General features: G+C 38.6%; 1 protein-coding gene across 3 annotated transcripts in view; it reads left to right on the top strand.

Moving 5' to 3' along the window:
• The window catches only part of LOC107097051 (axin-1-like), a 27,971-nt gene extending 7,825 nt beyond the window's left edge, over nucleotides 1-20,146 (top strand). The window contains exons 1-13 of one of the 3 annotated variants that reach the window (XM_015394023.1): nucleotides 417-604; nucleotides 2,544-3,222; nucleotides 7,409-7,602; nucleotides 9,120-9,269; nucleotides 9,470-9,604; nucleotides 9,751-9,847; nucleotides 10,301-10,438; nucleotides 12,941-13,331; nucleotides 15,004-15,178; nucleotides 15,272-15,454; nucleotides 15,605-15,904; nucleotides 15,992-16,141; nucleotides 17,367-20,146. In XM_015394023.1, coding sequence (XP_015249509.1) covers nucleotides 2,614-3,222; nucleotides 7,409-7,602; nucleotides 9,120-9,269; nucleotides 9,470-9,604; nucleotides 9,751-9,847; nucleotides 10,301-10,438; nucleotides 12,941-13,331; nucleotides 15,004-15,178; nucleotides 15,272-15,454; nucleotides 15,605-15,904; nucleotides 15,992-16,141; nucleotides 17,367-17,493 — 2,649 coding nt within the window. In that variant the 5' untranslated portion in view covers nucleotides 417-604; nucleotides 2,544-2,613 and the 3' untranslated portion in view covers nucleotides 17,494-20,146. Of the gene's footprint in view, nucleotides 1-416; nucleotides 605-2,543; nucleotides 3,223-7,408; nucleotides 7,603-9,119; nucleotides 9,270-9,469; nucleotides 9,605-9,750; nucleotides 9,848-10,300; nucleotides 10,439-12,940; nucleotides 13,332-15,003; nucleotides 15,179-15,268; nucleotides 15,455-15,604; nucleotides 15,905-15,991; nucleotides 16,142-17,366 lie in introns of those variants that run through there. The other 2 variants (XM_015394021.1, XM_015394022.1) reach the window with 2 other exon arrangements.
• Nucleotides 20,147-20,832: the final 686 nt, after the last annotated feature.

Genomic DNA, 20,832 nt, shown 5'->3' with positions numbered 1-20,832 from the left:
TATATATATATATATATATATATATATATATGTATGTATAGAGGGGGAGAAATGTATATTCTTAGAAACTTTAAATCACTGTTTCGATTACATTTATTAAAATGTATTTTTCATTTTTTTATTACGATGCACCTGCTTTTTATATGTATGATTTTTAAGAGGTGAAAAGCAACTGTTCATGTTCTATACCCCTGTTGTGCTCTTTGTACAAATGGGCAACAATAAAGACTGTACATTTCTCCTTAATATCTATCGTATGCATATATTTGCATATATATTTTAAAGTGATAAATCTCAGTCCTGACTCCTAACTTTTAATAAAGCAGAGAGAGAAGCTGCTAGTTGTTGGAGGTTGGTGTTATCGCTCGGCTTCCTGCAGTCCTCTGAACGTTCTCCTCAGTCGGCGTGCTCGGCACGTACTCCGTCCCTCTCTCTATTATTGCTCTCAAACTAAACCACCATGGGGAGTTGAGGGCAAGGCGACGGGATATTTCTTCTCAATGCTTTAGTATCTGAAAGCGATCCTCATGCCGCGTTTTGGAGCACCGTGTTCACGCCAGTATCCCCGATGCAGCGGACCGAGGGGAACGGGCTTCCAGAAACGGTAGGAAGGACACTTTTAGGAGGAAAACACGGGACGTTAACGCATCTAGCCGAGGAAGCTAACAAACTAGCTCAAAGCGATGCTAGCTGCTTCTGCCGCTGGAAGTGGAAAGCTGCCCTCGCTTTCTCCTGTCTCCCACTCTTCCACCAGCCTGTTGTTATCGGGCCTATTTACTTAGAAAGTTGGTGTTGCTTTCGCGTGAGTTTTTATTGATTTATTGCATAATTCACGCTTGTGTCGGGAGTGTTGTTGCACACAGGCCTGTCTTGTAGAGTTTGTAGCGGTACCCATCCCCCACCGTTTTTTGCAGGCCAACATGAATGAGATTCTCACTTCAAAGCATCGCTGCTGGCATTGCTACGAGGCTAGTTAGCTGTCTTAGCTTGTTAACACTAGTTGCTTGTTTGGGAAATGACGTTTAACTTTGCAAACAGTAGGCTATGCCGGCTGTAAGCGGTGCTTGGCGAGTTTGGTGGTAAACAAACAGCAATAACTTAGCCATAAATCTCAGCTTAGAAATCTGCATAGCCGCTTCTCAAAAACTTGGGAGTCGCTTGCTTATGGGTTAAATTAGCTGTTTTACATTCAGTCTAATAACTCCATATTTATGTTGGTTAAGATTTTGAAATGAATCCTCTGCTGTTACAGATTCCTTAATGTAAAAGAACATTAAAAGTTAGCTTTTCTCTCACATTTCATTCTAAAAGCTATAGATTAATTGTTTAAATGAACCCATGGTAGATTAAGAAATAAGATTGCTGAAATGTTCTGAAGTTTAGTTTTCTCTGTAAAAGCTGTAATGCAAAATCACCAAAAAAAACATATTGAACAGAAATAAATGTACATTTTGTAATGATTAACAATATTAAGTGAAGGTATCTGCTCAAATAATTGACTGCAATAGTCTTTTTATTATTAATTAATACTGTAGAATATCATATTTAATAATGTAACAAGTAAATTTCTCCACTGTGAGATCAATAAAGTCAATCAATTAATTTCTAAGCTTGATACTGGGCTGAGAACCATTTCTAGTTTGAAACTAAAAGACATTCAGTTTTCTTTTTATTTTAACTCAAACCTGGCAGTTTAGTTCTATAATTAAGCTAGAAAGTATACCATTATTTAATGGACTTTTGATATTTATCAAATAAACAGATAAATGATCAGCTATTCAAAATTAAACCAGACTCCAATTTTCATAATTTGTTTTCTCTTTTGCTGTGAAATTTTTTTTTTCAAATTTTCTTAGGAATGCTTAAAAATTAGAGCTTCAACATGTGTAACTTCAAAGTTGGTTGTCATTGAACTGATGGGTACTTTGGATCTGTTCGCTCGGACATTTCATGCAGTTTAATTTGAGTGGCCATCAAGAGTTTATAATATTTGAACATCTTGCAGGATATTTAGACCTGCGTTTTTAGGGGCCAGCTTTTAGAAGGCTTTAAAATGCTTTTAAAAATACGTTACATTCTGGTAACACAGTCCTTGTTATAGTGTTTTTAAAAATTAATTTTAAGTTTTGGTGGGATCAAAAAGACCTTGTGAGCTTTTGAAGCATCAACCAAAAATTATTTTCTTTTCAGAATCATTTTACTTAATATTGAGTTTATTTGAAGTATATTTCCATTAGACTGATTGTTTTTATTTGGCAGGCAGGAACACCATTTAACTTCTTTTTTCTTTTTTTTTTCTATTCACTCTCACTTGGGATAGAAAATAAACCCAACCTGCTGTAGCTAATAAAAAGGGATTTTTAGAATGGCTGTGACTGCTTGTAAAATCATGAACCCGCCAGCTGTGTAGCCTCTGTTATTAACCTCCCTGTACAGAAAGCTTGACTCATGGTCTGTGTTATTCATTCATGTTCTTTTAACATTAACTTCTGTTGTGTAGAATCATATTACTAAAGCTGTCTCTTTTTTTATTTTTATCCTAGGGTGAATTCTTTTCCAGCAAAATCGCAGCCAGAGGGGAAGGTCTGACCTCCTTCTTCTGCAATCAGAGACATGAGCGTTGTCAGAGAATTACATGGGATTGGGTACAGAGGCGGTGGAGGCGTCGTGGCTTCTATGAATGGCCCAACGCACTTCACCGAAGATGCCCCTCGGCCTCCTGTTCCTGGCGAGGAGGGGACTGATCTGGACCCTCCGATCCAGTCGGTCAACAGCCGTCCAAGCGCCCTTTCCCAAACCCAAGGATATCCCTCGTCTAAAATGGGAGACCCGTCGATTTACACGCCCTCCTCCTCGTCTGCGACCCCACGTCGCCCTGACCTGGACCTGGGCTACGAACCTGAGGGCTCGGCGTCTCCAACTCCCCCCTACCTGAAGTGGGCCGAGTCTCTACACTCTCTCCTGGATGATCAGGAAGGCACCCAGCTGTTCAGAAGCTTCCTATGCCAGGAAGGTTGTGAAGACCTTGTAGACTTTTGGTTTGCATGCTCAGGATTCAGGCAAACCAGCCAGGAGAAAAGGGCAAAGTTGGCCAAGGTGATCTACAGGAAATACATTGTGGATGGAAGCGGTATTGTCTCCAGGACGATCAAAGCAGCTACCAAGAGCTTCATCAGAGACTGCGTGGGAAAGCCTCACCTAGACCCTGCCATGTTCGAACAGGTGATTAAAACACTACAGTGTAGCCCTGCAAATAGTCCACATATGTATGTTAGTATTAGGGCTGCAAATAACGATTATTTTGATTATTGATTCATCTGTTGATTATTTTTTCGAATTAATCGATTCATCATCGGATAGCAAAAAGTTCCTTAGAAAAAATTCTATACAGAATTAAACCAGGTGAAACTAAAACTTTTCCACTTGTGGAGTTTTGGAAAGAGCGTATTGACGGATGAGAAAGATTTAGCTTAAATGCAAAATATTATATATTTTTTTCACAATTTTGTTATAATTACTGCTCTAAGTGGGTGGCTCTGTCAGCGAAAGGAATGTTTTAGAGTCTTTATACTCCATGTTTACGATTAATGGATTACTAAATCAGTTGACGATTATTTCAAAAATCGATAAATCACCATTAATCTGATTAGCTGCTTCAGCCCTAGTTAGTATATTTGATATAATTTAATTAATTAAAGAATAATATATTTTCTACTAGCTGGTGTTTGGAGAGTTCCCTGGTCAACAGGGGTTCTGGGTAGGGCTGCAACTAGTGATCATTTTGTAAATCGATTAACCTGTTGATTATTTTTTCGATTAATCAATTAATACTTGGAAAGCTAAAGGTTCCTTAAAGAAGACTTTAAATGAGATTAAAACCAAGTGAAACAAAGTTTGACACTTCAGGTGTTCAGGATAGAGATGTTGACAGACATTTTTTTTTATCTTGAAAGCAAAATGTTTATATATTATTTTGCGATCTAAGTGGATTACTCTGTCAGCTAAAATCATGTTTTAGAGTCTCTATTCTCCAGTTAAAGATTAATTGATTACTGAATTAGTTGATGATAATTTCAATAATGGATTAATCACGATTAATCCGATTGTTTCAGCCCTAGTTGTGGGCCTGTTTGGGTGTGAGTGGGTATGTCACCTAAGTTTGCCTCATCACAGCTTTGTTCTGTGCTTTTCAAAAAAAAAAAGCCTGAGGATGAAAGGGGCTGATTAGCCAGGGTGTGCAAGTGTTTAAAAGTTTTGAAATACCAAGCTCTGCAGGTTTTATTGGTTTGAATAGGCGCAATGTATGAGCTTCAGATGCTAATGATGTGCTGGCAGGGAGGAAGTCACAGTATGTTCATCTGAAATAGCTGCAGAATGCACTTTATGAAGTTAGCCCGGTTTGTGTGCTACATTTTCTTCTGAGGAAAAAAAATGTCAGAGGGAACATTAAGACAAGAAACTGGGTCCCGGTTGTCTCCATAAGGGCTTTTTTGTTTGTAGTTGTTAGCAGACCTTATGCACCATCAGTTTAAACTCGTTAAAAAAATATATTTGATTAATTGATTATTGAAATAATTGTCAACTAATTTAATAAACAATTGTTAACTGGAATTTAGAGACTGTAAAACATACCTTTAGATGACAGAGCAACCCAATCAGAGCTGTAATTATACCAAAATTATTTATAAAAAAAATATGTAAGCATATAGCATATAAGATAAAAAAAATTCTATCCAGAACTCCTAGAGGGGAAAAGTTTTAGTTTCACCTGGTTTCATTTTGTAAAGTCTTCTTGAAGAAGTCTTCTTCCCATCTTTGGCAGAATTTAGAAAAACTGACTTATTCTAATTCTCTTAACATTTGGCATCCACAGCAGTCTTGGTACTCTGCTTCACTTTTAAAAATGAGGCATTTCTAATTTACTGACCTTTGTTTCTGTTTGTTTCAGGTATATGTATGCCTTTTGGCTGAATAAAACATAAACCTGAAATAAACAGATTGCAAATTTTCTTTAGTTTTAGAATATTCATTTAAATTGCAGATGTAAATTGTTGCTTATCACAACTTTAGGTTTGATTCTTGGTAAACTAGTGGAAGCACTTAACCCACTCAGTTTGGTTGTCCTGATATGATCTTCTCTGTTCTGAATTTTGTTTTTCATCTAATGGATCAGTGTTTGCGTTCCCCAGTCTGAACTCTTGATGCACAGAGGATGCTTGAAGGCTTGAAGCATATCATTGATTAGTAAGCTTTGTTCAGCGTTGCTTCACTGACTGCAGGGACTTATGCCGGAGCTGTTAGATATGTTTTTAATGTTTGACAAAGGGAGACACTTTAACCATTTTGCAGAAAGTGTCGGTTCAATTACTTGCATTCTGTCTGCTCTTGTTAAACCAAATCAATGTTTGTTGTCCCATGCCATTTGTAAATCCTCAGGTTTCCCACAGTTTACACACATAATCAGTAGATAGCGGTACCTGCTTCATATCGAATTCAGATAATAAAATGCACTCCGTCTGTTTATTCTGTAATAAACCCATAACTCTAGCGTCATTTATCTCAGATTCCTCCTGGCTACAAAGGATAGAGAAAAACCAACAGGGACTCTCTTTAACTGTTGGCCTTTTGGGTGTCATTTTATTGTCTTCCCGTTAATTTGATCCTAAGGATGTGTTGTGCCTGAATGAACACTCTTATTTTCTGACGAGAAAAACCTTGAGTACTTTTATGAGGTTGAGCTTTGTAACATTGTACATCTGTTTCGATACTGCAGAGGTTTGCTCTGGAGTCATATTAGGTCCCAGTCTGACAGACAAAGAGCAGCTCTAGATGTAGACACCACCCATCGAGGATTAGAAGGATTCAGAAAAGGCTTTGGTGGGAAATCAAGTGTGAGAGATGAACACACTGCTTCCCAGGAACACATATGCCCAATGTGACATTATCACGCTCTGTATTGTCATCGACACATTCATCATAAATGTAATTTAAAGCTTCATGACTAAACATTTTTAGCCTCACTTGGCCTCCTAACCTGAAACTATGTGAGCCCAGACAAACGCTTCACTGCTGTTTTCCCTGTTTTCACGTCATTGCCTGTTACATAATAGGGCTCGGCATGAATGGGCTTCAGACACAATTTACCTGATTTGATTTAAAGGAAACTGCACAAACACTGTTGTCTGCAAAGTCCTCCAAACACCGCTGATTCAATATTATTATATTATATAACTATAGTTTATGAAAATGGTTCTTTTTTACACTTTGGTTAATTTTTTCTCAAATGATCTGTCTGGGTCTTGTATCTGATTATGAAGCAATGTTTTTGAGCTATAAGGAAAATGAGAATGAAAATACTTTTTAATTGTTTATCTACAGCTTATTCAGAAAAGACCTCGGAAGTACAGAGAGGTAAACTATTCTCCAGATACTTTTTATTTCTTTAAGGCCCTTTTTTCTAACTTTATGGGTCTTTTTTAACACATTATTTACTGCATTTAAATACACGAGAACACGTTGTGCCTTCATAAGGACGGCTATAAACAAACCATAGAACTTTATTTCCCACCATATGTGGAATACAGACCTGTTGTACTGTTGTGATAATAAGAGCACCCATAAAAGCAATTTATTACTACTTTGCGGTGTTCTTTACGTACCTGTACGGCATAAACTGCATGTGACGGCATCATCATAGCCTCATGAACACTTTCGCTTTTTTAGTACAGCAGTTTAAAAAAGTGATTTTCTTTCTTTCTTTTATGTGTTTATACATTATTTGAAGTCCTTTAGAAGCTGCATTTAATGTTTTCATTTTATTGATGGAAGTAACAGTGGATACAATAATGAAAACAAATCCTCAATACGGTCAGCTTTGTAAAAAATAGGATTTTAATCCTTTTCACTTGCAAAATTCTCACGATGATTCATTTATTAGGATATGGATAAATTAGACTGTAAATATCTACCCGTACTGTGTTTACACACTGGCTCATCCCTCAGATTTTATTCCTAAGGGACCAGCTTCTACACCAACAACAAATCAGAAGCTCCCAATATGTGAGAAAACCAAAAGAATCACTTTGACATAAGAGGAGCGAAGACTTTGCTCTGTCCTTGCAATGTGCAAACAGTGCAAAAAAATAGCTGAAATAAATATTCCACTAACTATTTCTGCTTTACCAAAATCAAAGTTTTATAAACCTTTGTTCGTCGAAAATGTGTTTTATTAAAAAAAACAACTTCAGACAAGATTGTGAATGAATTCTATCTGTATTTTTGTGTAGGAACGCTAGTTTCTATAAAAACTTATAGTCACAGAACAACTTTAACGGTTGGGCTGGGCTTAAAAAAGTACAAAACAAGCAATATGCATGATGTATTCTAAGGATAAACATCTGTGTTCCAGGCTAAGACAGAGATCCAAGCCATGATGGAGGAAAACACCTACCCTTTGTTCCTTAAATCTGATCTGTACCTGGAGTACACACGGACAGGAGGAGAGAGCCCCAAGCCTAATCCCAGTGATCAGAGTCCCTCATCAGGCCCAGCCAAGCCCCTGCCTGGCTACCTGCCAACTCTGGATGAGGGTGTGGTGTGGAGGTGAGATGAACTTTAACAGGCCACCCTTCACAGATGTGTTATGTCGTCATAAAACAGTAAATTCCCCAGATTCTGGTTGACCAGTCTGTTTTCAATGCAAAGTGGGTAGCTGATAATATTTCATTGACGCATTTTTTGTAAAATTTATCATTTTAAAATCACCAAAAACATCACAATAAACCTTCACATGAAACAACATGGTGGGAAAAGAGCTGTGCACCTTTTGTGAAGTCTCTGATTTTTAAGACGTGCATTCGTGTGCATTCATGTGAACTTCTTTTTCCTTCGACCATGTTGAGAGTAGCTCTATGGTGCAGTTACAGCTTGAGCATTTTCTAATCCAAAATGGCTCTACTTAGAAAAACAGATCTCCACCTTTGATACTGTCGCCAATTTACATTAACTTTCAGCTGCTATGAAACACAGCAGGAAATCCCAGAGAGCCTGGTCATCTTAGTGAGCTTTTACTGGGGACTCCCAGCACCTCGTCAGAATGTAGGTCTGCTGCTCTTATCAGAACAGAATATTTCCATAGGATCATAATCCTGATGAATTGACTGCACAGGCGTAAACTTTCTAGCTTAAAAACATGTTAAAACTAAATTGTTTTTTTCCAACTTATCAATGCAAAAAAAGTCTTGCCATTCTCTTGTTTATAAGGAAAAGAATGGAACAGTTCAACGCCCAAAGTGTCGAGTGTCCGGATCATCCCCTGTCCAGAGCGTCTGACTTCATTGGATTCCTCTTTGATGCTTAAAAGGCATTTGGTGTAAACACACCATAATGCTTTCCCTGCTTTAACCCTGACCTATCTGCTGTCCTCACCTGCACTAAAACTTTTTCCAGCATCATTAATACAAGATACCTGCAATGAAAGGGCTAACCAAGCCACTGTGCTGAAATTAGGCCAATAAGCTGAATTTAATTTGTAACGGCTTCAGAAGGTGAAATTTTAAACATATTTACCTCATTATTTATACGTACGGACTTTCCGCCCTGAGACCCTCAGATTTCTATATCAGCTCAGCTTCAGCCTCTGCGGCGCTTGCAGGCAGGTGAACGCATGCACTCTCGCCATGCCAGCAGACGGAGTGATGATCCCTAAACGGCGGGTCTGTATGGCCAAATTGGCTGATGATCAGACTGTTTTGCTTTGGGTTTTCTTTTTACCAATAAAACACACCATAATTGCTGTGCCAGTCCGTAGTTTTTCAATGTGCTTTACCAGAAAATCTAAGAAGGAAATATAAGGATAACAGCCGATGAATCAAAACTACAGACTTTGCACCCCTCAAGATTTTTGTTCATAAAAGTTGGAACACCATGAATTGTTCGGATTCCACCATATGGTTTGTTGAGCATTGTCTTTGACATAAAATCCCATTCCTGACGTTTATTTGTGAAAATGTTTCACAAGGTATCAGTGCTTTTGCAAGGCACTTTAGTTTATACTCACAATGTGTTTAACACAGTGGTCAGGAAAGTTGCTTGTCTGAATGCATTTACTTTATGTTTAGGGGTGGCAGTGGAGATCGAGAGGATGATGAAGAGAAAGATGAAGATTGTGGCGATACTCCTGTCAATAGACTGACCCAAAGTCTGCTGATGCAGACGGCGCCACAGAGAGCATCGTCCAGCAGGAGGAGGCAGGACAGCAGGGAGTACAGGTGTGTGGTTGTGGGCCTCGTTTCAAAGAGGAACGATAGTAACAACCCAAAGCTTGATTCCATCACTGTTCATTAATCCTCTTTAACCACTTAGATAAAAATGGTCACTCTTAGAAAAGCAATAGGTAGTGTATTGTAACTTTTATCAGCCAAAGAAGATGAGCAGATCTAAGAGCGATCAAATGTCCTGTCCTTCTCAGACCGTGGAGAGAGCCGGTAAACCCTTATTACGCAAACATGGGCTACGCCCGGGCTCCAGCAACCAGCGCCAATGACAGTGAGCAGCAGAGCATGTCCAGCGATGCAGACACGATGTCCTTGACCGACAGCAGTGTGTAAGAAATGCATTTCGTCTTCACCTCATCCACACATTTTTGTAATTTTTCTCAGTTTTAAGACACTAAAGCAATATAACCCATCTGCTTTGCTCAGTTAAAACATTTTTAATGCTTCTTTTTTTTCTTTTTTTTACCCCCCCCAGAGATGGTATTCCTCCGTACAGATATCGAAAGCAGCATCGGAAAGAGATGCAAGAAAGTGCCAAAGCCAATGGCCGTGTGCCCCTACCTCATATACCTGTGAGTGTATTCCTGTATCATTCAGCTCGTTTTTCAAATAGATTTCTTTGCTAAATTAGACACCTGAAACTTATTTGCTTTCATATGTTGAGCATTTACTATAACTCGCCTTAATCCTCAGAAGACATGGGTCAAATATTGATACAAGTGATTAAGGATTATAAGACAAAACTTTTAAGGTTGTCTTCATGCTGTTTAAAACCAATTGAATGTGACCCAAAAATTGATGTTGTTTTATTTACAGACAAATTAGGAGAGAAAAGATAGCATGACTTAATAATTAACAGCCAATAATACCACTAGTGTTCTATTAATATGTAAATCCCACTCTTAAATGTATTAGGTGATGACTATATTAGCATTAAGAGAACACCCTCTAGCATGTTATTGACATGGTTACACGGAGCAGTAGAAATGTGGTTCTTATAATATGAACCGTTTGTTTCCCCAAAGCGTGCGTATCAAATACCAAAGGACATCCACGTAAAGCCAGAGATGTTTGCAGCAGAGCTCATCAACAGGCTGGAGGCTGTTCTCAGAGAAAGAGAGGCCCAAGAAAGGCTTGAAGAACGGTTGAAGAGAGTACGACTGGTGAGTGTTCCCTTCATAAAGGCTTAATGGTTTAATTCCAACCATGTGCTATACCTTTAAGAAATCATAGATTGGCACTATGTGATAATTTCAGCATTCGTTTTATAGTGTTAGTTTCCACTGGGTTACATATGTGTGATAGGGAAGTCATTCAATGTGTTTCATATGTCATGAAAATGATCAACCTTTAATGGTTCTAAAGGTCAAAAAGGACAATATAAGATGTTCAAGTCTTGGTAGTAAATATCTAGAGCAGCCATGAATGATGTGCAGCCAGTTTAACTAGTAAACTGGTTTCCTTGTAGCGCTCCTGAAAACACCACACACAGTGCTCCTTCATGTGTAAAAACCTGCTGCAAGAAAAATGTTTGCGTGTGAGAAAAGGAGGCAGCATAAAGAATGTTAAGGTGTGATATTGATAGTCCAGTGGCCTTTTTAGACAAATAAAATGTCTCTGAATCAAAAGAGATTGATAAGAAAGAGACATCAAACAATCATGTTTTTTTTTTTTTAGCAAATATTCATCCTGGAGAACAGAGTTATGAAGTTTGTCTCAGAATCTAATAAAAGGTTATTAAAGGTTAGAAAAGTCCAAGCTAATAAAAGACATTATTAGTCAATAAAAGATTATTTCCGGTTTTGTGAAAGGGGGAAGAATTTGGTTATAAGTTTAATGTAAAACACCATTTATTCTGATCTCTGTTCTGCTGCTTATTTAACCAACAGGGAAATATTTAAAACATTAAATAATTGTACTATATTTGTTAACAATCGATATAACCGCTGATAAACTAACGTCCAGATCAAATTGCACAGTATTAGTTTTAGGCCATGAAACACTGCTGGTCAAAGTGAATTTTTCTTTAGATTTAGATTTATTTATTCATTTGACAGGAACAGTGCACATTAATAAGCATTCCTGCAAATGCACCAGAATTATCCAAAAGGCTAGTTTTCATCTGTTGTCCCTGTCTAGATCTTAAACTTGTCTACCTAAAAACAAAACAGTAAGAATTTTACAGGGAAAAATACAAATTTAAAAAGAAATAAAAACGGCTATAACTCTTCAAAACCTGTTTAAAAATACAGAATTAATGTTCGCCAGACTACAGATTTTAGGTTAATAAATAGAATAAAAAATTCAAATAAAATAATTAGTGGAGGGGAGGAGAGGACAGACCATAGAATATTTTATAAAACAGACAGGTTTGCATACTTGATGACATTTTCCCAGCTCATAAGCTCATGTTTTAGTAAAATGGCACAATGGTGATATTTTGATGGTTTTGGTATCATTTTATTGGCCTGTGACCAGGTTGTAAAACCGTTCAGGGATGCGGGACAGAACCATACTGTACATGAACATTTTAGCTGCCTGGAGTGACAAGTGTGATCTTATGAAATGGAAATTTGTAATATTGAATTTTGACTCTATTGCACACCTTTTTTTTTTCTGGGATTTAAAAGTTAGTTATGATGCTTAGGGAATTTGAATTCTGACACAATTTTGTGTCACATAAATATCTTACTCATGATTTGGACTCTTGGATTTAAAAAAGCACACTGAAGCTGTTTTATTTACATTAAGTTTTAAGCAGGACTGATTCAGCCATTCAGAGACTTGGACCATAGACTGTTTGTTTTTCAGCAACTTGTTTTGTGTTTTTAACATGGGTATAAATCACAGTATCAGCTGCGTACATCTGGATACAGACATCTGAACAAACTGAGGGGAGGTCGTTTATATAGAGAGAAAATAGCAGAGGCCCCAAGATAGAACCATGAGGTACCCCTGTGGACATGACGAGAGGCAGTGAGAGATGATCACTGATCCTGACTGTGATCGATTTAAAAGATATGATTCTATCCATTTAATCCGATCTGAGGAGAGGTTAAATTTGCTTAGTTTGGTTAATAATATTTTATGGTTTATAGTGTCAAAGGCTTTTTTTAGATCGTGAAACACAGCTCCAACCACACCACCTTTATCCAGTAAATGTTTGATATTTTCTATGAAAGATAAATGAGCAGTTTCCGAGGAGTGTTGAGTTTTGAAACCAAATTGCATTGAATGAAGGGGAAATTCTGTGGTATTTAAATGTGTTATTTGTTGGGCAATCAGATTTTCTGCAACTTTTGACACTGTAGGTAAGATGCGGATGGTCTGTAATTGTCCACTGACAGTGGATCTCCATTTTTGAAGATTGGAACTACAGCAGCTGACTTCCACACACTTGGACGTACTGCCTCAATAATGGAGATTGGCAATTCGGGTTACTGGTGTTGATAACATGGAACTGGGTTCTTTCAGCATGCACATATCTATGCCAAGTATGTCTCTAGTTCTAGAAGCTTTGTGTCATTGTTTATAAGACTTGAGATTCTGTGACTGTGGGTTGAAGATTGGCTCAAAATTATTTGTCAAGCTGATATTTAGATTGTTAGCAGGGAAGCTTTGGGCAATACAGATTAATTTGACCATTTGTTCTCTGTTTTATACAGGAAGAAGAAGGGGATGATGCTGACGTCTCCGTGACAACCTCCATGTCCTCTCACAGTATACCACTCTCCCTCCCCTCATCGTTTCCTCCTCTCTACGGTGCCCGTTATTCAGAGACCACTGCCAACACAGGAACAGCCGCCACTTACGGCGGCCTGGTTGCCATGGAGGACCCTCACGAAGATGACCCAGAGTCTATTTTAGATGAGCACGTGCAGCGGGTGATGAAGACGCCGGTCTGCCAGTCACCAGGGGCTACCAACAGCAGCTTAGGAGGAGGAGGACGACACACTCCCCCCAAGTCATCCCGCTCACCAGACGGTGGAATCGGGCCACCTCACTACCCCTCGCACAGAGGCGGGGGGCACAGTCTGCCAGCTGTGGGGGCTAAAGGTAGCTCATTCAGAGGTCCTACACATTTTCCATGTTAACACTCACTACCTTTCTAGAATCAGATTCTTAAATGTTGTGCTTTTCTATCATCTTCATCCCAAAACTGGTATGAAATTATGAATCGCAAACTATTTTCTACAGGGTACATTATTTCAGTCTAGATGTTGAAACATTTTTCCATTCTCAGTTTTTTTTTTTTTCCTCAGATTATTTTAAATACCAAGACTCCTGATCACTTTATTTGAAACGTGTTTTCATTTATGCCAACAATCAACAAACAACAACATTTTCTGTGTTGTTAATTCCTGTAAGGAAGTCCCTCATAGTTGGGCTGAAGTGCATTGAACCCATTTGATGTGTCTAATCTATGGGCGTAGATTTGCATAAGGACATGTCCCTACCAACATTTTGGATCGACTTAATTGACCCTACCAATAATTTGATGTGAACAACATGTTTATAATTTCCGATACAGCATGATTGCAGCAGTGGCTTCTTTTCCTCTTGCAGCTCCTCTGCCTGGTAGCTGCAGGCAAAGGAAAACTAATTATTCTTAGTCAGACAGGGGTTCTGAAAACTGCTGTTAAAATGAACAAAGACTGTAAACTATCAACATCTCTGATCCCTTTCACTAATATTTCTTTGCTGTTGCTGTTTTCATTTTTGATGGCAGTTCAGGTATATATAACAGGTGGTATTTATAATGTAGAACATAACATGAGATGGATGCTAAAGATCTGCTTTCCACATTAAAAAAATAGTGCTATTTAATTGACTTCTACTTCTAGAAATAGTATAAAGACAAAAAGAGGAACTCTATTTACAATGATTTAATTTTTCTAGATTGTATACACAGTTCATAAGTAAACTAGAACAAACATTAATTTCTGGTAAATAATGCTTGAATCTGGCTGTTTATTCTGGATATATTACATTACAGATAAGATTGTGTTATATTGTCTTTTATTATTGTTAAAACGTATTTTATATTTGAATAAACTTGTTTCTTAGTGTTGTGTTTGTAGATGATGCCACTACAAAATAAAATAGACATAAGGAGCTATTTAAACAGCCAGACAGTAAGCAATATAGGATGATGATAAAAGGTTGTTACATTTAACCCTTTACTATTAAAAATGCATTTGTATAATAGAAACATTATGTTATTGTAGGAAACCCAGATATACGGTAATGATGCAGGTTAGCCTCAAGGTGAAGCAGCTGCCCTTCAGTGCTGTATTATGGAAGAAATGTGTTTGGAATCTTACCATAAAATTAGGGCTGCAACCAATGATTATTTTGCAAATTGATGAATCTGTCTATTATGTTTTTGATTAATCAATTGATAATTAGATAGCATGCAAACCTTTTCAAAGTGGAAAAAGTTCTAATTCCACATACGTCAGAGCCAGTTTTAACATTAATAAACAGCATCTAGTGTGCGTATAGTGCTTATGAGATTTGTATTAATGTAGCAAGAAATGCTGCTGTTCTCTTTAAACAAAATGTGCCCTGATGCTCACATTAAGCATAAAAAAGAGCATGCATATTTTTGCATAGGACCAATGACATCAGACCAATGAAACTAAACACCAATAGTGTCCATACCAAAGTTGAAATCAAACTTACGCCCTTGGTCTAATCACTGAGGTCTGCTCTGGTTTTATTTCAGGCGTTTACCATCATAAGCAGGTATACCACCACAGAGGAAGAGATGGTCAGGAGGAGGTGGGAAGTCGGCCTCTGCCCAACTTCCTCTGGAACGGAGACCAAGCCAACCAATACGCAGGTCGGAGGAATTACGCAGACGGAGCTGGAGCCAGCACTCTTGAGGGCATTGGTTACAGGTATGTATGAAATTGTGATCACCCCCCTAAAAATGTCAGTTTGAACTTATTAAATTGACCTTCGAGTTGTTTGTTTTATTATCTCTGCAGTAGCAAAGGCAGCACAATGTCCCGACGGGGTAATAAGAAGACAGAAACATCGAGCAAAGGTGACGATAGTGGGCGTGGCCTGGAAACCCAGGCGTATCCAGGTACTCAGGTGGAGGATCTGGAGAGAAACCAGAAGATTCTGCAGTGGATGATGGATGGAGACAGGCAAAGGAAGAGTTCTCATGGGTGAGGAAAACCTGGGATCGACTGAACAACATTTTTGTTTTCTTCTTAAGTTTATTCTTTTGTAGCTAGGTTTCAAGAGCAGATATTCACCTTGTTGAAAGTACAAAGAAGACTTTAACCAATGAATGTTCTCCTCTTTCGTACTCTCAGTGGCAGCACCAGCAGTTCCAGGAGAACAGGAACCAGCACCGACTCTCCACGTCCGACTTCTGTTGAGCGACCTGGAGCTGTGCACCCCTGGGTCTCCGCTCAACTGCGTAACAACTCCTCCTCAGTGTCGGCAGCGATCCCCGGCTCATCATCCACTCAGGTTCAGCCGTCACATCCTTTCATCCAGGACCCGGCTATGCCACCCAACCCTGCTCCCAACCCCCTCACGCAGCTGGAGGAGGCTAGAAGGAGGCTGGAGGAGGAGAGGAGAAGGGCTGCTCTACTACAGGCCAAGCAGAAGTACGAGTCTTCTTTTATTTTGAAATCAGTTTTGCTTGAGATCCTTATATGTTTGTGTTTAACGAGGATTTTCCCCTTTTCTGTTAGACACAAGTCTGGGAAGCGTCAGGTGTGCGAGAACATGACCGTAGCGTACTACTTCTGTGGAGAGCCGATCCCATACCGGACATCGGTGAAGGGCCGTGTGGTGACTCTGGGCCAGTTTAAAGAGCTGCTTACCAAAAAGGGCCACTACAGGTGAGAATCCATGGCTACCTTCAGAAGTGATAGAGAGACTGGTGGTTATGCTGACACTCAAAGAATAAAACCCAGCACATCAAAAATCCTTTTAGAATTAAATTGATTTATAAATCTTATACATTTATGTCATTTGGTATTGGTATTAATACATATTTGTAATGATTTAGATTAGTGAACATACAGCATGAAGACCAACTACACAAATTAGACCTACAGCTTACCTAAGGCCATCCTACATGCTCCTCCCCATTTTCACTTACTGGTGGTGAGTCTGACATAGTAGAAAAATCTTCTTTTGGAAAGTAAGCTTGTATGAGTGATGCAAACTACAAATTTTAAACAGAGCGTGCATGAGGAGAAATGGGCACATGCATGCTCTTGCACGCATCCTCTCGGGAGCGGGGTACAGGGTTGTGCTTGTGTATTTTAGTTCCTATGCTCCAATTATCTGGAACAAACTTCCAGAAAACTGTAAAAGTGTGGAAGCCTTAGTTCCTTTAAATCAAGACTAAAAACACATTTGTTTAGGATTGCCTTCAACTGTTCTAGTTAAACAGTTCAACTGATACATTAGTTCAACTCTTTTATTTTCTTGAGTCCAATTGTTTTTAAAGTTCTTTTTTGTTTCTGCATTTTTTATTTTTTTTTCTACTTGCTTTGATTCTGTTTTATTTTCCTATATTTTAATCATGTAAAGCACTTTGCATTGTCTTTGTACTGAACTGTGCTATACAAATAAATTTGCCTTGTCTTGCCTTTAAGTGGAGAGGAACACACTATTCCAAAGTTTGCGAAAATCGTCTATTATTTAAGGCATGTTTGTGTCAGAACATTGGCGGCAGAGTCCTGACTCAGTTCCCCCATAAAATCTGTCTGATCACTGATGCTTCACTGATGCTTCACTGCCCCTCTGATGAAGCTTCAGTTATTTTATACAAATTATAACCTACAAAGAGTTTGAGTGTACAAAGCTGGTGAAGCATTCCCTAAAACTGCAAGGTTGGTTCTGTTTAGATGTTAATTTGTAGAAAGGAAAATTAATCAGTGCATAAGGTCTCCTCCTATTCTGTGCTTTCTGGTCCCTCCTGTTAGTCTCTTATATAAACCCATTAAAATGAAATAATGTTTTCAGTTTCCCTCTTTAAGATGTTCTAAAGCCTTATTGTTGGTGTTGATTCTTCAGAAGCACTAACTGACTTTGTTCTCTGACTGCTATCTTTAGGTTCTACTTTAAGAAAGTAAGTGATGAATTCGACTGTGGGGTTGTGTTCGAGGAGGTCCGCGACGATGATGCGATTCTGCCCATCTTTGAGGAGAAGATTGTTGGGAAGGTGGAGAAGGTCGATTGAAAGTCAGGAACAGAAAACGGAAGAGAAGAGTTTGCAACAAGGAGATACAAGGAAAACTTTCAGGTTGGAGAAATGGAATGACCTGCGAGGAGTCGAGAAATATCTGCAAGTAGAAGGACGGAGGAGCGGTGCGTCAGATGGGAGAAAAAGGCTGCATTGGAGAACGATAGGTTTTTCGTGGATAAATAAATACCTGCCTGGAATCAAAACATAAAGGAAAAAAAAGCTCGGTCAGATGATGCTGGAATGGAAGAAAGAACAAAATATTTTCCCTGTGCTGTTCTCAACGGATCAACAAGGAGTGTTGTAAAATATGTCTGAGCAGTCTTTTTCTGCAACGAATGGAAGGGGTTGAGGGGACTTCTGGAAGAAAGGAGGATACGAGTAGTCTTCCACTTCTGCTCTGGAGGAGGCTGTCCTCTTCAGACCATTACAATGCTGCTACATTACCACAGAACACTTCATACGGTGCTCGGGACAGTGAAGACGGCAGGTTCCTTCCTTTCAGTATCCGAGCCGCCTCTCGCTGTCTCTGTTCCTCATCAGCTGGGGACCGGTGGGAGAGGTCGGATAAAAGCTGGGAACCTTTTATTTTTTATTTTTTTGCCTGCTTCTCGTTTTGTTGCCTTTATAGCCTCAGAACAGAGAGACGTACTCACCGTCACACGGCCCAATGTGCTACACACTGATCTCTCACATCCTTTTGTTCAGACGACAGTTCTCTTCGTAACTTGTTTACCAAAGCTACATATTTTTGATAGGACAAGTATTCTAGCTACTTGTTTTCATTTCATTTGATTTGTATATGAACAAGGCAGGTACTATTACTTATTTACTGCATTTTTTTGTCATATCTCACTTTATCTTGTATTCTTGTGTATGATTTAAAAATGGCTCATCGGTCACGTCGAAGCGTCACGTTGAGTTTCTCATCTCTAAACACCCCCCCCTCCTTTATGCTCACACAAACAGTAGGTCAGATTCTCTCTTTTTTTTTTTCACTATGGTGATTCACAAACTAATTTGTATTCCCCCTCCCTTTTAGAAATGCCTCTGCATGTTTTCCCTGCTCACCAGTTAGTCATCCAGTGTTTGCACTCTATCACAGCTGAACAGCACCTGTTGTGTGTGAGGTATGTTATGGTGAACAGGTAGCAGGCATCCTCAGTCTATTTAGGTCCTTAAATTCTGGTTCCTGAGAAAGTTTGCAGAGTTCTACTCATTACTGTGTTTACAGGTCTTCACATGAAGCTGCCTTTTATTTATCCACTCACCACTGGGCTGTTTCTAGGTGCCTGCCTGGTCAGTGCCGATGCTCTCATAAAAAGCTTATTTTCATCCTATTCAAGGTTATTTTTGACTTGTTTGTAAACTCTGCCAAAGAACATGCCCTATGAGCCTATATTAGTGTCCAATAATAATCTTTCTTTTGCAATGAGCTTAAGGGAATGCTGACCTAAAACAATGGCCTTCTAATAATTAACTTGAATCAGAGATGCACCAATCAGTTATTGGGATTTGTTTCAACCTCTAATATTTGTCATTTTTAAATTTGATCTGCCATAATTGATTTTAACCAATTCGGACCTCTCTTTAAAACATTTATTTACAAGTTTTCCGTTTTCTTCTTTTTTTTTTTATTTTTATGAGCAGTCATTTATTATTTTTGCTGAAGTGTACAGATGTTTCCGCTGTGTGTGTGTGTGTGTGAAAGTATGACGTCCAAATAAGATAGTCTTACTTTTTAATGCATGGCACACGATCAGAGAGAAATGGTGTTAGCTTGCTTTATTAAGGATAAGCTGGTTCCTGCTCAGCCCGGGGGTCTGCAACCTGTGGCACCTTAAACCCTCTGCTCTGGTAATTAATAATTTGTCCTGTATTACTAGTTTTAGCTATTATTCCTGGATGATTTTCCTCTGAAGTTTCTAGTTATAGGTAATAAACTGTCTTTTGGTGCTTTTGTGGCTCTTAAAAGTTTCTTTATCTGGAGCCAAGGCAGTAATGACTGGTAGGGTTGTAAAGGTTGCTGACCCCTTGTCTAGGCTTGTAAACCTTTATGCTTACCGCCTCTTTGAGTTCTCACTGACGCACTTTGGCGCCGGTGAACTGTTTCCGACGTAGCATCAAATGTTGGATGAGGATAAGGCAGGCTTTGTCAGACTACCAGCCGGTTAAAACCTTCCTGAGGGCCATTTTTAATGTAGTTTTCTTTTGGATTTGAGTAATTTAAGATTAAGGCCGGGCTTTAAAATCATCCGATTTCTGTAGTTCAACTGAATCTAACATTTACTGGATGAGATGCTATATGTGACTCAGGTTGTGGAAACCCAAACTTTTTAATTAAAACAAATCAAATTTCTAAAATGCTGCTGACATTTCCAGATCATTTCCACATGCAGGTTGGAAGCACAAAAAGCAAATACATGGCGACTGTGCTTTGGTATGTTTAACCTTCTTGTTAGCTGCTATAATCTCACTCCCCATTTAATATAAAACGCTTAAGATGTTCTCTCCATTTATTACCCCGAATAGAAATTAGTTTGTGTTGAGTTTTCCTCGCTGTACTACTTTTCCTGAAGGGTGTTGCTGTCGGTGTTTAACCGCTGGGCTTGGATGTGGTGAATTCATATATTTTAGACCCAGTCAAGCTAAAAAAAACAAACGGGCAGATTTTTGGTGCATCTCTTGTTTAAAATCTCCAATTTGTCATTAAGATATGTTTGAACTCTTTCTTAACCTTTGATAACGATGTTTATCCAACGCTCAAAACTAAAAAGTACACATGAAGCCGAAGCAGCTTCAAGTGTACAGAAACGAATAAATAAAATAAAAAATATTTATTCAGGATTCATGAAGCTAGGTTTGCACCTTAGAGTATTTACTACTTTTTGATCCAGTTGTCTCTATAAAAGGGTAGTCCATGACAGTTTCCTGTGTAAAAATGGTCTGACAAAGAGAAATGACACAAAATAAATAAATATTCTTTAATCTGGGTCTAGCACATGTTTTACTTTTTTATGGTTTAAATGTAAACTAAAAGGGAAAACGTGGGAGTTAAATGAATTAAAACCAGATGAGCTGTTTACAGTAATAAATCGAATCCCTGCTAACCTACCATAGGTTCGGGCTTCATGTTTAATTGACATACATGCAGAAAGTGTTGAATCTTGTCATCTAATCACTGTCACTAAAGTAGAAAAAGCACATTTTAATCTCCCTGGCCATCAACAGTTTGCATTAGTTGTACTTTACAGCAGTAGAGCCTCAGTGCCAGCTGGTTAACTGAGACAAACCAGCTATTTGAGCTGAATGTATTTTTATTTTATGTCCCCCCCC

This window comes from Cyprinodon variegatus, unplaced genomic scaffold (assembly GCF_000732505.1).
Source record: "Cyprinodon variegatus isolate N-32 unplaced genomic scaffold, C_variegatus-1.0 Scaffold667, whole genome shotgun sequence".
Taxonomy (NCBI): Eukaryota; Metazoa; Chordata; class Actinopteri; order Cyprinodontiformes; family Cyprinodontidae; genus Cyprinodon; species Cyprinodon variegatus.
Note: the sequence above shows the minus strand (reverse complement) of the source record. Positions and strands in the feature narration are given on the sequence as shown.